This window comes from Haliotis rufescens, unplaced genomic scaffold (genome assembly GCF_023055435.1).
Source record: "Haliotis rufescens isolate VD_foot unplaced genomic scaffold, xgHalRufe1.0.p SCAF_6, whole genome shotgun sequence".
NCBI classification, from domain to species: domain Eukaryota; kingdom Metazoa; phylum Mollusca; class Gastropoda; order Lepetellida; family Haliotidae; genus Haliotis; species Haliotis rufescens.
Genome location: NW_025964334.1, coordinates 37,985,760 through 38,004,255, shown reverse-complemented (window position 1 = coordinate 38,004,255; position 18,496 = coordinate 37,985,760). Strand labels below are relative to the sequence as shown.

General features: G+C 39.6%; 1 protein-coding gene across 5 annotated transcripts in view; it reads right to left on the bottom strand.

The window, feature by feature from the left end:
- Positions 1–747: 747 nt before the first annotated feature.
- LOC124145835 (homeodomain-interacting protein kinase 2-like) overlaps positions 748–18,496 on the bottom strand; it is a 63,832-nt gene continuing 46,083 nt past the window's right edge. For 2 of the 5 annotated variants that reach the window (XM_046515783.2, XM_046515785.2), the window contains exons 8-16: positions 17,595–17,823; positions 16,843–16,931; positions 15,602–15,676; positions 11,829–12,017; positions 11,387–11,493; positions 10,654–10,926; positions 9,720–9,811; positions 8,520–9,171; positions 748–7,497 (exon numbers count right to left, since the gene is read on the bottom strand). In XM_046515783.2, the coding sequence (XP_046371739.1) occupies positions 7,140–7,497; positions 8,520–9,171; positions 9,720–9,811; positions 10,654–10,926; positions 11,387–11,493; positions 11,829–12,017; positions 15,602–15,676; positions 16,843–16,931; positions 17,595–17,823 (2,064 nt within the window). In that variant the 3' untranslated portion in view covers positions 748–7,139. The remainder of the gene's footprint in view (positions 7,498–8,519; positions 9,172–9,719; positions 9,812–10,653; positions 10,927–11,386; positions 11,494–11,828; positions 12,018–15,601; positions 15,677–16,842; positions 16,932–17,594; positions 17,824–18,496) is intronic. The other 3 variants (XM_046515784.2, XM_046515786.2, XM_046515787.2) reach the window with 3 other exon arrangements.

The following is an 18,496-nucleotide window of genomic DNA, read 5'->3' as shown; positions in this document are numbered from 1 at the left end:
AAACTAAGGCAATAGAACGTAGACGTCATAAACGGTCATACAAGGGGCGCCGACAGGAAATATGGACTCCTGAATATGGGTTTCCTATTACGTGAATGCTATTTTACACTACTCTTGGCAATATTCCACCCGTTGACCTTGGTGGAACCCACAAGCACGGGCCCAGTGCTCATGTACCAGGGATAATGATGAGTGGGTTCTGGCGCTCAAAAGGGACACAACACTGCCAAGTGCAGTCCTTTTCACAACTGGGCCTGGCGGGCAATAATACAGCTTGGCGGTCGGTCGAGTTCAGACGATCCCGTGATTGATATGAGCAAGTGTCAGGGACACCCCACAATCAAGGGATCAGTGAATCAAGTGAATGAGAGTAACTTTTGACCATATTTCAGTTATCACAGGATGTTAGAGAAACACCAAAATGACTCGTAAATTATGAGGGGTAACAGATCATGTGGTACTTTCAGAAAAGGATGTTGAGTTCATCGATGCTGTGACTTGTGTCACTGCATGTCCTCTCAAAATGGGAGGATTGGATGTTATTCCAAGATGCGAAACCAACAAAAACATGGTGTGGACAAACCAAGCATCATGATCTGGGCAAATCTTGGACTCAAACCCACGATCTGCTGATAGTGTTCATTTGCAACACTGGGTCCTGTGCCTATCATACAGCTTGAATATTGCTGATTACATTGTTAATCATTCACTCTCTTCACACAAAACAGAGAAAACAGAAGTCGGACATCAAGAATACTCATACTTTAATTGAATCCCAATTGATCCCGAATGAGTTAGGTTCTACAATGGACTTGCAACTGTGCACGGAGGCCAAGCATTGGAGATACAGAGTGGTTGGCGAACCCATGACACCTAGTAACCACTTCAGAATAGTATTGCACACAGGTATGGTGTGAAAAACAAACTAACATTCGGATAACACTTGCTATTTATCATTGTGTACTTACCCATAACACAAAGTTAGCCATAGGCTTTGTCAAGTGGCATATTTTTTTTTATATATAAATAATCTCACGTTTCACAAAAAAATATTTCATGGAAAATAATGTTCCCTTCAAGTGAAATGACAAACAAATTTAACAATCCTTTTTTTCTTGCTCATTTTTTCACCAATTATAGTGCTGTCAAAATTTTGAACAGGTTTGTAAAAGAGTTAAAAGAGTTAATACATCAACAATTGCCTTGTTAGAGGAACAACTGCACAGATGGACAAAGTTGTTATGCTAACCAGGTAGGGATATTGCTTTATAAATGGTGAGATGTACTTGGCCATTCTTCTGACAAGACACCATTCTCCTTTGATTTAATTCACAGAACTTGGACAAGTCTTTATTCCGTGACAAGAATCAAAGTGTTCTGGCAATCTATTCAACAGCAGGTATACACAAATACCCATATACACAATCACACAGTGACTAAACAATGTTGTAACATTGTCTTTTAACAATATTGCAGTGAATAATATTCACATTTTGGCAGGGTTTTTTTCCGTTTCAAATTAAAAATAACTCCAGTCCAAACTTTGACAGCACTTTACCGAGAGATCCTTCAGTCAGCCAGCTGACCTCAATAAAAGGGAATATCGCCACAATAATCACAAGATGTGAAATGTTCAATGAGAGCAACCTTAACTGCACACAGCAGAAGATGAAGTCACAGAAAAATAACTACCACCAAATTGAAGGAAAGAAGACCAGTAATAGTAGATATATGTAAGACGAATAAAATAATTAGTTACCATCAAATGTAATGCTGTCTACAAAAGGTAGGGATTAGAAGTTCAAACTATCATCACCCTTTGATTCAAGCCTACTGTACCCTAGGGTTGCTGCAACTAGAAAACACTCACACGCTTAGCTATACTGACTAGATAAAAATATAAAATGCATAATTTAAAACCGAATAAAGCTATTTGGGCCACACTCTGACCTGCTATATTGGAGTAGTGTCAATGGAATGAATATGGGTCATTAAATGCTATGACATTTAGGTGATAGACTAAATAGTAAATACCAGTTATGGATATAATATGAAATAACATGGAAATAATGTTGAACTCTATATACTGTGTAATGAAAATTAGTGAAAATAGCAGGATAGTATTAATCTCAATTTTAATATACAACTTCCTAGGTCTGTGACAAGATCAGCGCAAATGCAGTGGCAATGAATATGACAACTACCATGGAGGTTACTGCGATGAAGTGTGAAAATGTGAAGAAATTCTCAAAATTTTATGAGACAATGATTTTTTAAGTTTATGTACTTTTCACAAGTGATATTCTTTCATGAAATTCTGTATCTTCCAAAAGAAAAATAACTCGATTGGGAAAAAATTGGAAGGTTTTACAAATTGATGGTCAATTTACAAAATGACATGAAACTTTCTACAATGAAGATATACAACAGGCAGTGAAAGGTTCTATATTGATATATGCAGTTATTTCCCCTACCAAATGCCCAACAACCAAACCTAATTAATTTCAAATTTGAAATTTCAACATTTTTCATTCTAAAAATCCATGACTCATTGATATGTAATAACAAAATAGGTGTTTTCAACACCTGCCAATGATAAAACTGACACATGGAGCTAGAAACGGAAAGTAGGTTAACACCAGCACTAAATACGTGGGATCAAGAGTCAGAGTGTGCCCGTACACAACGAATACATAATATTAAGATACCTCTAACAATGAAGTGCTACAGAAATCAATACTAAGTAGACTGGTGATAAAATGCTAACGTCATACAAAGTTGACCACACAAATAAAATACCAAAACACTGTGATTAGGAGATCAGGAAGCCAATCCACCCAAGTTTTAAAATTCTATAGGATCCTGTTAGGACTTCGGGGTTACATGGAGTTATGCAGTGAGCACAGTACACAATGCTTAATTTGTGGTTAGGTGTAACATAGCAACAACTCTATTCTATATAGTTCTTCTATTGGTATGAAATCTGAATTGTACAATGAAGTTTGACAAAAAATATATATTCAATATTCCTCTTAGATACACAAGAATAAAATGCAATTGTTTTGACATGCAGTGCCAGAGATAAATCTGGGTATCTAGGTATTAAAAAATCTCTCCCATTCCTGTTTGTGCAGAATCCAAAGACAAAACAACAGCAATAATTTAACCTATACACTTAACACTGAGGAACCTTTCTCCTGAGAGCAACTTTCAAATACTTAGCAATTATAACACGGATTAGAAATGGCTTTCAAAATACCAAAATTACAATGAAACTGTATATCAAAATACCCACATGGGAAAATCTTTTGATAGTAATACATTACACGCATGCTCACTTTGTTACATTAATAAATAACTCGGCTAATTCTATAGTCTTTGGATTTTGAACAAATATGTAACTCCTTGCATCGACAATAAATACATCCACATCTACTAAAGATTGTCTGGTGATATTAGCAACGTTAAAATACAACACTCTCACACTTTAAGTGACCTCAACACACTTGAAAAATAAGTGGAAGAAATTAATACAAAGAGTCAATCATCACCTTCCAACATCAAAAATTCCTGAATAATAGTTAAATAATAATCAAAAAACAATATACATTATACATACATAGCAAGCCAAGCTGCAATCTCATAAATTCTTTGTGAACGGAAACATAAGAACAAATTAACATCAAACCCAACCAGCAAGTTTCTCTGCCCTTTGTTGTTTATGTTCGTGCTTAGTTACCACACAAAATCATTTAGAGACTGGACAATTATGTTCTCGCGTGGGGACAAGTACAAATATAAATTTCTGTTCTGTATCTTACAATTTGACCTGTAGTTCAGTGCAATTTTATACATAATAGCATCACACTATACACAAGTCTTGGACAAGGAATATTCACATAGAGTATTTGCAATTTGAAATTCATATCTTCCAGCATTGTTTAAGTACATAAACTCCATCTTAAAATCCTGATTGGATAGTTTTACCACAGCGGCTTGGGAATACACTTGGAAACATGTCTTTCTTCCACAAGTTGGGTAGAAGATGCTAGGAAGCCATGCGAGGGCAACCTGCACCTGGTCTTCACTAAACTGCAGTATTTGGATATAAAAATGACCATCTTACAATACATATATACACGTGGGGACGTGGAGCTTGCCCCCTCTGAGGTACGGGAATCTGTAGTTAACTTATACCGTCATCCAGCATCATAAGTCATTATGTAATCAAGGCAGATTGACAAATGCCAAACATGCAATAAAATAATCAACAAACTTGTGCTTTTGTTCTGACATTGTTCGGACTTGAAATATGAAATATTAAGGTCTGAATTCTAAATCATAGGAACTTGAAACAGGAATTTAAACTTTGATCAATATATCCCACCTTTCTATATCATACTATCCCAATAATACCCACTTGAATATTGAAATTAATGTTCTGATCGATAACTTACACTTCCAAAATACAGAAATTTATGCCCCGATCGATAACTTACCTTTCAAAATCACTTGAAATAATGAAACTTAAGCTCTGGCTGTAACCTAAATCTTCCTGACACTTTGCTATTGATATGCCTAGAAGCATATGTTACTACAAGATCTGAAATAACCAAATTTTTTTTTTCATTTGATATATATATATTTTACAACACTTAGTCTTAACATTTGAATGACATATTAAATAATGCCATGAAATATTTCACCAACAAAAATATATCCATTTTAAAAAGGGTACACACAGGGAATCCAAAGTCAGATATGACGTTCCAACCACACGAAGGACAGACTTATCTCACAATAACAAGGAAACTCAATAGACATAATTTTCACCCAATACACACATTTCGCCACCAATGCCAGATAGACGACAAAAGCACAAGTCTGCGAAAGGACACAATGACATCATAGAGTTAATGCTTCAATATTGAAAGACATATAAATACTGGCATGTAAAAAAATACCTGCTACGCCACATTCCAACATGAAAGCTATCACACTACAGCCACACTTACACCCACACATACACACAGGGAGCTGCGGGTAGGGAAGTACGGCTTATACACAAGGTGTCCTACTGTTGACTCCAGATTAAACCACAACCAAACAACAATTGGACGTTGGTGATTAACCTGAAAACAAAAACTCATGACATGCATAGTATAAGGACCATAATTTAATGTCGAATTTGTAAAATGACTTTAGTTTCAAAGATATGAATGGACTATTACTAACCGATAATTAATGTCATATCAACACTGCATAAGTATCAATGACTTTACCATGAAATTGACATTACTTCATTTTTTTCAAAATTTCGTACCAGATGTTAATTGGATTAAATACAATTATTAAACTGTTAAATTTGATCCCAATACCATGCAAGCTTATAAGGCAAAGAAACATGAGCGAGGACATTTGCAATTATGTCCGTAAACACATAAAACCCTGAGGGTGCAGACTGGGCAATATGATCTGTGACAAACCTCGGAACAGTACACCACTGACTGTATCACAACTTCCCGGCCCTTCTATCAGCACTGAATCTGCAAACCTTAGATAATTTGTCCCATTAGGAAAATTTAATCTTTCCAGCAATCTTGTCTGCCTCTTTCAGTCTTATCCCCTTTAAACTCCACACTGCCCTATCTGCACCCTCTTTAATGCAGACCTCCCGAAATCGAAATGGACACATCAAGCCAATTGCCCAGTTTCAAGACTACAGGTGAACAACATGAAACTTCAAACTACAATGTGATATAATAAGAACTACAATAGTAATATTAAATATCATAATGATAATAAGAATAATAAAATAGGTCTAACATCAAAATAACATCTATTCTACAACTATGGTGCACCAACTTTTCCAATTAACGGCAGTATGCAGGGTGACAAAAAACACATGTATTTCCATACAACACCAACGATTATAATATAATAGACACTCACTTTGAAAAATACATTGATTCCAATTTCCAAATAGTCTAGCCTATAAAAATATCATATATTGGCTCTCTACTTGCATCCAAGTGCCCCTTCTGGCAACAGTCTTAGAAGCTACGATAGCTTGCGAACCCATCTGGTGACAATCACAGACGTGTATCCCATTAATCTATATTTGATTTCATGCTAAAATACATGGCTACAATGTATTAAAAAGGTTAAACCTATAAAATATGATAAGACAATATCCCATTCAACAATATACATAATAGTTATATAGAAAATCTTGTTAAGCAAACACAAGCAAAAATTTCATTGCAAATTCCTGTGAGCGACAACAAAACCACAGCTACTGTATGTAATCCACATACTCTAGTCAACTAACAATATTTCTGTTAAAATGCAAACTCAGTGGCTAATTCAGATCAAATCTTGAGTAATGAATAACAAAGCAAAAACAGTGATGAATATGGGAAACTGCCATGCATTGTAGTGAGAAGCACTGAAGCCAATCGAAAGCCAGTTTGTCCATTTTGCCCTAGGCTATCACAACCTCCTGCTTTTCATTAAAACAGCATTTTTTGGTACATGTGACTCAAGTTATCTTGACGGAGACAGTTCATGAAAATAGGTTCTCTCAAGACTCCGAGAAGCCCACTCAAGTCCTGCAAGGAATCTTGGAAGCTGAAATTACGTTGCCTTGTTTGTAGTCAGTTCTCCACCATAATCTGAGTGTTGTCGGGGTGTGTGCATACGTACGAAATCTGTCGTTAGACATGGTAAGATATTAATGCACTGTGGAAAGTGTAACTGCCAAATAACTTGGTGCTTTTCTGGGAAAATAATCACACATTTAGAAGTATCACAAATATTGAGGAAAATCAGGGATTTGCTGCACCAGCCAATGACGTTTCTCAGTGTATGTAACCATGGTAACAGGCTTTATCTGTAGGGGCGAGTTGGCACGTGGGAAGATCTGAAGCCTGGGTTGTCTCTCTTGACTTGACCTGCACCCATCACTATGGGACTAATTCATAGATGTCGACACTCTCTCGAAGCTGTCACTTCAATTCAACAGTCCCATTTATGCAAAATATACATATAAATGCCCAAAATATCGGCTAACAGGTGCAACTCAATTCAAGAGCAGACAACCAGTCAGATATCTACAGGAATTGCATACCACATCCACCCTATCCCGCAAAATACTGATACTGCCTTGCTTTGATTGGACTGAGCTGGTACGTGGTGTACACCCCACCAGCTGATGAGTTGAGATAATTGGCGCCTCCTGCATACTGCGGGTGGATCTGGGTGTGGTACGTGGGGATACTGGACGTATGCAGCACGGGATGCATGTGTGCGGGGAGGGGGTGGGTCGTGTACTGGACGTGGCGGGGGCTCTGGTGCGCAGGGGGAGGGGCCATGTTTGGGGAAAATGGCCCGTACTGCCCCACCCCTGCTGGGATGGCCATCTGGGGCTGCTGGTGGGCAGGGACGATGTAGTGGTGGATCGGACTGCTCTGTAATGTGGGGCCTCGACGGTACTCCCTGGAACACAATCAAGGGAGAAATAAGTACTTGACATTGAGAAAAGATGAGGGGGTTTAGTCTTTCACTGCTTCGGACAGTATTTCATTTCAGCTCGTCAGCTTGATGTCGGAAGAAAGCCCAAAATGAAGCAGGTCTTAGACATTTTCCACATTGGTGAAACCCACAATCACAAGTGTAGTGCTGATGACTTTGAAACATAATCACGGTAAACAAAGGTTCTACATGGATTTTGCACAGGCAATTGTGGCACTTTAGACAGCTCTGGCATCAGTGTAAGTGGAATAGGATCAATAGATCAACCAAATCAGTGTGTCTGACCACCTGATCCCATAAGTCGCCTCTTACGACAAGCATGGGTTGCAGAAAAGACCAATTCTAACCCGATTTTCAAGGGTAAAGATCTATGGAATATGCAAGAATCACTTTAGTATGAGTAATTTTGAACAAATCTAAGGGAATGACCAGATGATATTCTCGTGGGGTGGGGTGGTGCCTGGCATTTTATCAGGGGGAAAATAATTGTTCCAGAAAATTCAGGAAAAGTATAAGTATGTTTCAGGTTGCTGATGAAAACGAAGAAGAAATTGTCTGCCACAAAAATTACATTGTTGCAATGTGATTAAAAATATTCATATATATTCAGGCTCATAGATTTAATTTAAAAATATATCTTTTTTTGCAGCTGTAGCTGAAAAATATCTTATCTCCAGACAAAATAACTTCCCCTCCCTTCTCAATTTCTAATGGTGTGGTCTCACACTTCATTGAACTTACCTCACAAAGAGCGATAAAGGTGCCACAAATGATCTATAGTTATAATCATACTGAATGTACCCTATTTACCTTAGTAAGCATCTCGTACGTTGAGAAAATTGACAAATGAGGGCACTTTTTAAAAACAATAACATTGCGCAAAATCTGTTGTCAGAGAACAAGCAGAAGTGAACAAATTTAGTTCAAAGGAAATAAGATGGAACTAAATGACAAATTAACAGTAATTTTCAAAGGTGTCAACTCACCTGTGAATCTCAACCTGAGAAGCTGGATTAAGCAGGACAGGTTGTCCTATTTGTACACTGGCTTGAACAGGTGACAACTGGTTGACACTAGTTCCTGCCTGTTGGCGTGGGATGAAATTTAGATTGCCTGGTCGGTGCCGGTGGCTTGAAGACTGGGCTGCACTACTTGCTGTTTGACTGTTGATTTTGATGGAGGGGTTGGCCACTGATCTAACAGTTGGGGAAACGTAAGCTAGCTTTCCTTGGGCTGCAGCTGTAGAAACTTCAACCTCCAGAGGAGGTAATCTTATTTCCTGTTTGGGGCTTCGTACTCGGAACCGGTTGCTTCCTTGCGATACCGGCATCTCTTTTTGTGGAATGTTGGCCATGTAGGGGGTGACTTTGGCCTGCTCCCGTGGTTTCCGGGAGGAGTTTGACAAGTTCGGGGGCACGAATGCCATGGAGGCAGACGATGTGGTGCTCCCACTTGCACCAATCGCCTGGCTCCCATACAGACAGTTCGTGTGACTGGTGGCGCCAGTAAAATCTTCATGTTTAATGGGCATGAAGACGACTTTCTTCTTGCCGGACGATGTGCCACTTTCCTCGGTGTCGGACTCCTGGCCGTCCGGGACCGTCACACAGCTCATGTTTCGCTGGCACTGAGAAATTGCTGCAAAATACACTCAAAATTACAGCCTTGGTTAATGTTTGACTCACTTTTAAGTGATCCTTTCAACGAGAATACATCTAGGAATTTTGATTATCCTATGGATAATGACCAACATCAAATTTTGCCATCTTTCCTTCAAGAAAGCAACCTTTGAAATCCAATACCAAAACCCGGTGTAGACACCATTGTTCGCATCCTACAAGTCCAGAGCTCATTTTTGGCGAGAGATTCATGCAAAATATCTAGATTTTGGTACAAAACGACAGGTCACTTAACAGTGAATACACAATGCCATTTAGAAAGTGGTCAAATGTAACAAATGTAATATTTGGGATAACCAGTGGCTGTATCTAACCCTGTAAAACACAGACTTCTGACAGTCATGAGTCAAGATCACGTTGTGAATCTGAATCTAAGTCTAAACTTAGAATAAAGTGATTTGTTATCATTGTGAAACCTTCACACCATCAAAGAGAGACACTTAACAGGAATCAGATCTACTTCAACATGTTGGCATGGCGCCAAGGGAAAAGGACACGTTATCTCACCGAAAACCTCAGCTGATGATGGACCACTGCTTCCACTGCTGTTGACCACAGACAGTGTATGCTGGGCGCTGCGACCACTCCCTGGCTGCGATCTGTAACACAGGCTCCCACTGTACTCAACACATATAAGGTTCTTGTATATTGTTACATTGCATTCATTGAATAAATGTTAAACTAAGCATTGAAGCCTTCATATCTGCTGCTGATATTTCAACCTAGGAACCAAGAAACATCTGACTTTCAAGATTAGGCTTATGAAGAGGACTCTTTGAGTGAGTTGGGTGTAACGATGCTTTTAACAGTATGCTTGTCATGTCCCAGCATGTCAGCTTTATGAGGGAGGAAATTCCTAACTGATACATGTCTTAGACAGTTGCCATTTTGGTAAAACAAATTAGCACAGGAGTGAGTGAGTGAGTGAGTGAGTGAGTGAGTGAGTGAGTGAGTGAGTGAGTGAGTGAGTGAGTGAGTGAGTGAGTGAGTGAGTGAGTGAGTGAGTGAGTGAGTGAGTTTGGTTTTATGCCGCTTTTAGCAATATTCCAGCAATATCACGGCGGGGGACACCAGAAATGGGCTTCACACATAGTACCCATGTCCGGATTCGAACCCGGGTCTTCGGCGTGACGGAGTGAGTGAGTGAGTATGGTTTTACTCCGCTTTTAGCAATATTCCATCAATATCACGGCGGGGTACACCAGAAGGTATGGTAGAAACATAGTCGGATTTGAACCCACAACCATAGGTTTCAGGCGTGTCCAAGAGAAGCAACTCCGCACAGTAAATTGAGGCGTTTTAGACGAGTGGGCCACCAAAGCCACCAGGACCACATTCTTAATTACAAACACTGCCAGTGTGTGATGTGTGTGATGTGTGTGATGTGTGTGGAAGATGGAAATCAAAACAAGTTGCTGCCGTCTTGCTGTCAGCTGCTTACCCTCTGGACCGGTGTGAGTGATGTCCTGAGCTGTCCACGTCGTCGTCGCTGTCGGAGCTGATGGTGATGACACTGACTGCGGGACTAGGCGTGTCACGAATCACGATAGTGTGACGCGAGTTGGAATGAGGCACATTTGGTCGGAGGGAACCCGACCAATCAGAAATCTGTAATGTCTCGTCCTGCCCGACTACTTCGGACTGTGGTGGCGAATTTTCCTTCACTCGTTTCTTTACGGGGGAGAACTGCGTTGAGGTGACCTCCTTGTTGCTCCTATGTTGGAGAAAGAATGTTTACCAGTCTTTCCTAACAGTTAGGAATGTGCTTGGTTTAATACAGCTTTGAACACAGCTTCAGTCATATCACAGCGTTTCCGCTGCAGCGATGTAGATCTAAGAAATTGACCAGTTTGCAAAACCCATTACCAAGGCAAAGGTAAGGGTATGGTACAAATAAAAGATCATAATCAAACTTGAACTTAAGATACTAGGATCCTAGCACACCCAAGGGATGCAACTGTCAAAAGCAAATTGTAGCACAATAGACTGGGCCACATTTTGCTCCTTTCTACCAGGCAAAAAAGGCCCCCGAAATACATTGATACAGCACATTAATTTTATTAATTTATTCTTGTTCAATGTTTAAAAACACAAACAAATAACAAACAGAAGACTATGGACAGGAATAAATAGCAATACTAACTTTGCATGTGGTTATAATGTTGGTAGCTCACCTTTGTTTTGTCTGTCTCTTGCTGGAGGACTGCCCTGAGCTCTGTCTGCTTGACAGCCCGTACGTTGAAGGCACCATTCCTATGTTCCAGTGTTGGGAGGTGGAGTTCTGAAACATGGTAGTCACAGGGGATTAATAAACCTGTACAACAATAAACTAAACAAGAGTTTCTCTAGCAAAATGTATTAAACACAACAAATTCTGTTGATACAGTAACTTGTCAACATTCTGGTTTACACCCATAACTAAGCTTGAGTAAGTGTTGTTTTATGCAGTATGCCAGCAATATCATGTCAAGAACACCAAGAATGGTATCGCACATCACAGCTATAGACCTGAACCTTTCACCAGGTTTGATTGTTTCTTGAGTGGGGAAAGAAGGAGGGGACAGAAGGAGGGGAAAGAAGAAGGGGACAGAAGGTGAACAGTATCTGCTTACTCACCAGTGGTAATACAGTTGAAGACTGGTCAAAAGTGTCTCCGCCCACCATGATTGACTGTCTCCAGTTGTCTGGGGCGAGGGTGTCGGGGATGACTTGCTGTACCGCCCTCTGGGACCCCAGACTCGGCACCTGGTGCCACGACCCCATCAGCACCTGCCGACTCGGTGGCCAAGAGTTCATCTGAGCATTCTGGAGACAAAAAATCAACACAAAGTTAAAATACGCTCACTGCAATGGATTCATAAATAACATTATCTTTTCAAATTATTTCAATGTTAAAAATTCATGTTTAGTTATTACAACTGGTATTTACAAGAAAAATAATGTCCATGAAAAGAATGAATAAAAAGCTTTTAATAGGTCTGTATCAAAGGTGGAATGATACTGTTTATTTTTGGAACTATACTCAATGGCCTCTTGCATATACTTCCAAAATGAAAATAAAATAAAAAATCTCATTCTTAAAACGTACATCATGAAAACAGTGAAATGACAAACAGAATTCACAATATCTATCAAGAGTAACAAGTAAACATTCAAACTTGTGAGAAAATGTTATGAAACTGGATAATGCCATATATATATCTAGATATCTAGATAAGCTTGAGGTTAAGGTTGCGCCAGACAAATCCACACAGGGAGCTAGAGCACTGGACAGTCTCAGTATCAGGCGCATCTGAAAGTCAGCTGTTAGTTCAAGTGCTGGCAGTTAGTGGTCGGGTAATTGGCGCAGGTAGTACAGCTTTCCTTAATATCAACTAAGGCCAGTTAAAAAATATATTCTTGTTTCCCATGACTCTATAAAATTGACTGTGAGGATATTACCATTTAATCTGATTTCCTCAGTATGTTATAAATCAATAAAGATTTTTATAGTGTGGTGATAGCCAAAATACATAATTTATGACACTGTTGTAACATTCTGATGTACCAAATGACCTCTTTTGTGCCCCTGTGGCTAGAGATAGGGAGAAACTGGTCTAAGGCAATGATGAGCAGGGCAAGGTGCCCCTGCTAATCTAATACAAAAGTCGGAATCCAGTGCAAAATTGACATCTGAGTTTAAAAAGTAATTTGTAAATGCTTAAAAACATGAAGACATAAGGGAGGTCAGGTCAGGAGAAACAAGAATGTATATGAACAAGCCTAATAAAACATAGCACAAACTGTCTGCAAAATGTCAATTTAAGCAAATGAGTAAAACCAATGATTTGAAAAACATTCTTCTAACAATGATACACACACAATTGGTATCAATTTCAACATGAGACAACACTGACTGAAAGTTTCTCTGGAGACAGGCCACATGAGAGTTACCTCCCTTTGAATGCTTAGCAAAGAAAGTATATTAGCCAGTCAACATAAGCAAGACGCAAGAATTCATCTTCAGTGACTGTAGGAGTGCAGTACAGATCTTAGAATGTCTGTGAGACTACATCACGCCATGTCACACTTTGACAAATTTAAGACATAATTTCACATTTTCATGCACTAAATTAAATTAAAGCTTGCTTGATATTTGCTTGAATTTGTTCAAAACACAAAGGACAAAAGAGGCTTTCTTCACATTGGCCCATCTACGATCAATGGTGTACTTATCAGTTACAAAGCAGTACTGACCCGTGTGTCTTCCAGGAAAGAATATAGGTTCCCAGCAACCTATGCTTATCAAAAGAGGTGAGTAACTGGATCGGGTGGTCAGACTAATTGACTTGGATGACTCAATGACATTGTATCCAAAACGAGAGGATCGATGCTCCTGATGTCAATCACTGGATATCTGGTCCAGACTTGTTTATTTAAAGGTCGCTGTCATACAGTTGGGATATTTCTGAGTTTTGCATTAGACTAGCATTATTTGGCGTAGTCTGCACCTTGGATGTCACAGCTAACCAGTCCACCCTGTACAGAAAACATTCTGTTGGGCTAACATTTATACTAGCATCTTGTAAAAAAAAAATCCAAAAAAAAAAAATCCAAAAAAAAAATCAAGCCTGGACCAGACAATCAAGTGATTGACATTATGAGTGAGTGAGTATGATTTTACACCGTTTTTAACAATATTCCAGCAATATCACGGCGGGGGCACACCAGAAATGTGCTTCACACATTGTACCCATGTGGGGAATCGATCCAAGGACTTCGGCGTGATGAGCGAACGCTTTAACCACTGGGCAACCCCCCCGCCCAATTGACATTATGAGCAATGATCCATGCCCTCAGGGGACAATGACATGCATTACTAAAGATACAAAGCCTGATCACCTGATCCATTTGCCTGTTTTGACCAGCTTAAGATGCTGGGGACAACTTCTATCTATGAGCTTCACATATTGTACCCATGTGAACCTGGGTCTTCGGCATAACAAAGTTTCTAATGAGATGGAAATGATCTTGGCATTTCACCAAAAAAATTTAAAATCGTAGCGATAATACGAATGTCAAGTGAAGATATACACTGGATACCCGAGGATGTCACAAGACGAAATGAGCATGGAATTTCAGTAATGAATGCAGCATACATTGATGATCACAAACTATGGATGAAACTGTGAAACTAACTGATATGAGAGCTCAAACAAAGCAAAGGTTTGACAAAGGAGAAAAGAAGAAAATAGGCATATGACTGACAAGATGTATGAATATAGAAGCATATTGATGAGCATACTATTGGATGCCGCTAGACATCTTCAGCTGCCATGATGGCAGGCAGGACATAGTCTACTTAACATTCATTTGGATTATATTTTTTTCTGACAGTGCAAATTTATCACAGTAATTTATGCCTAATGTATCAAAGTTTAAGACACAGATAACAGCATCCATACAGGCGAAGTACCTATGAACTCAAATCATATCCCTTCCCTAACCAAACCATGAAAATGAACCCACCACCACCCAACGGTTCACAAATTTAGGTTTCTTAACTGATTTACTCTTCAATAAATGTATGTCATTGCTGCTATAACTACACTGAAAACATTGCCATCAATACTATTGTCTATTTCACTTTCAAAAACAAATATTAGGCACACGTCCACTATCCCCACAAATCTGCCCAATGTTTGAGCTAAAAGTGAGGCTAGTGGAAAAATGCCTTCTCAACTGCTTGCATAAATGATAATTATTCCGACTAGAGCTGAATATAATAGCTGTTTCTGTTAAACATAATTTCTAAAAAGTAAATTTTTAATATTCATTTTTTGTGATGTTGAGAATTCATTCCTCCCTCACCCGTATGGACCTTGACTATGACAGTTCAAGATGTTGGTACTTCGCAGGGATTTATCTAGGCCTTCAGAGAGGACAATATTCAACCAAAGTCTGGAGCAAATGCCAATTAAAAATTCCAAAATTGGAATTAAATATATCCCAACTCATGTTAATAAAGTTATAACTAATGTAATGACTTTGTTGAGGTAATAATATATCACCGATAACAAGGCCAAAATAGAGGAAGAGGCTTTAATACTTTACAATACATTATTGTGATGTTAAAATACCTCAAAATTAGGGAAAATAAGAGCTTTTTAGACATCACAATTTTGAATAAAATAAGTATCCACCATCCCACACATTTTTTTCAATTTGCATGCCGAGGGCACTTAGTTCAGATACCTAGATAATTCCCTGCTTTGAGGCCACAAGAGAGAGTAGAGCCTATTGTCCTTGGTCTGAAGATGTGCACTAAGCTAAAGGCAAGTTACTACACTCAAACAGGTAGGCTTGTACTACTACAAAAGAGAAGAAAACATAACCAAAGTGTTACATACTGCCATGAACACTTGTCTACCATTGTCAATCATGGTGACAGGGGTGAGGTGGTGCTGAGACTGCTGAACAGTCTGCTACAAATAAACAAATACTCTACTGTAAATCCCACGCACACCGTCATCCTACTTCAGACCCTCGTCATACCTTATACCACCTACCCACTTGTCATGCTCCATCCCTTTGTCATGTCCCTTTTCATTCTCCCACACCCTCTTCATCTTTCCCACCCTCTTCTCATACCCCCCACATTGATTCTCATCCTTCCTTCTACCCCCTTGTCACCTCCCCCCCCCCCCCCCCTCTTCATACTCTCATATACTCTCCTCATACTCCACACCCTGTCCATCATCCTTCCTTCTACCCCGTCATCCCCCCACCCTATTGTCATCCCCTCTACACTGATTGTCATCCTTCCTTCTACCCCTTGTCATCCTCCCACCTTATTGTCATCCCCTCCACACTGATTGTCATCCTTCCTTCTACCCCTTGTCATCCTCCCACCTTATTGTCATCCCCTCCAAACTGATTGTCATCCTTCCCCCCACAACCCCTATCACCGCCCATCCCCCTTTGTCATCCCCTACACACAGATCCTCGTGTACCTTCCCCAACAACAGGGGTCCCCAGGCAAGACACTACATCCCCACAGGGTTCTCAATATCGTAGCAAGCAGGAGTCTCCATAAATGAGCACAAGATTCAATACTAACATTTTGAAAAAATGAAAATAAAGTCAAATCCTTGAAAGTTTACACAATCCTGAGGAGATTATTCAGCTTGTCAGTGAACTTTGAGAAACCTGCATATAATGACTTACACTTCATCCCAGGTGTATTTGCCCCCATACCCAAGTAGTTACAAATGGCTCAAACAGGCTGGAAATACTGTTTTCATCCTGATATAGAGGGTTTCAAGATCATATTTTAAACATTTCTTCATTTGCTTTAAACACATTTCAATTGCTGAACATCCACACCAAAACTAAACACAGCAAGTTATATCGTATGATGTGAGATTAAAGTGGTGAGGGGGAAATCAGATACGCCAAAACGCATCTACATTATCCTCACTGGCAAACAGTGTTTCTCTGCCAAATGATCAAGTTCTGAAAATATTTCAGGGAAATCAAGTTGTTATCTGCAGACACTCCTGAGCTGAAAGTGGAATTATGAGTACAGCATGGTTGTTCATTGACCTGACCCTGTGACCCAGGTCAAGTTGACCAGGTCGAGCTGACCTACCTGACTGATGAGCTGAGGTTGTAGCTGCAGGGTCTGGGTGGCCTGGGTTACCATAGGAACACCACTGGGTCGGGTGGGGGAATTAAGACCTGAAACAGAATACTCAATACAATAACAATCCATGCTTCAAAACAAAATTGTCCAGTTTCATACATCTGACATTCATGAAAAGATTTCAATAATGAAAACTCACATGAATACATATTATCTGTCCTCCATCAACACAATGGAAACAACCCAATGGCATCAGTTGTTTGTTTTACATGAAGGATAATATGAAAAGGAAGATTTACAAGATAGAGAAAATTTGAAATATATTTCTCATTATTTTGTAAATTGTTTGTTTGTTGATTAATGCAACACTCAGCAATATTCCAGCTATATGATGGCAGCCTGTAAATAATTGAGTCTGGACAGACAATTCAGTGATTGATATCATAAGCATAGATTTACGCAGTTGGGATACGATGACATGTATCAACCAAGTCAGCGAGCGGGACCACCCAATCCCGTTAGTTGCCTCTTAAGACAAGCATAGTCGCCTCTTACGACATGGGTTACTGAAGACTATTCCAACCTGGATCTACACAGGTCTTTTTTTTATTAGTATAGTAGGTGGCCAACCCATAGTGTGTCCATCTCATTAAATTCAAAGAGCATAAGGTCACACCCATGAAACTATTGAAATTTACATCCCTGGTAATGAAATAAACATTCATTTATTTAAACTGCTGGTTAAAGCTGTGACCTACCTGGCAAGGTAGCTGGTACGACAAGAGATGGCATACACAGCGGTTGTCGGAAGGGGTCTGTACGATTGAATTGAGCCCCGCTCCTCTGCGCTGTAATCTGCTGGTTGAGTTGCTGTCCCACCTGGGGGGGTTGATATGACAGGTAGGTCCCAGACTGGAGGGAGTACTGGAGATACGGGATCTCCGTGCTCTGGTGGGACGTTCCGCCCAGGTTCTGAGATGCCATCTGCTGATCATTATCATAAGCAATATTACATGAGCAAAAATACCAGAATAATGTTGAGGAGACAAACTATCTGTTCAAAATGACACTGTTGAGGTGCCATGATAGTCCATCTTCCCAAGGCAAGGACTTTAACTGACTATAAAATCCAGTTTCCACCATTTTCGAAATTTCAAGGCTCGATCATCACTTGCATTTGCTTCAAACAAAATGGTGGCGCCCGGTCAAGATGATCTGATCTGATCGATGATGAAGATCTATAGAGTAATAAAACGGGTCTTAACCCACAAGGGCATCAAATAACTTGAGCACCTTGATTAAAAGATGAAAAGATTTCCAAAATATCTGTCGATGCCCAGTCGGCGGTACACATACTTTACAAATCCTGCATTTGACTGAAAACTGCATTTTGAAATCCATGTGGTTTACGAACCGCAGGTCTCTTCATTATGCGATTTTGATTGGACTATGCATAACCAAAATGTAACTTGGGAATTCCAGCCTAGTTCGACAAGGGTGGAAACTGGACTGTTATGGTCAGTTAACACCCTTGCCTCGGGAAGATGTGATAATCACATGAAATCTTTCACAGGGCCTTGGTTTAAGTTTCATGCTAAATGAGCTAAAACAAAGTTCCAGATTAATTTAGGTGCCAGAAGGTAAAATTATATCAGTTCAA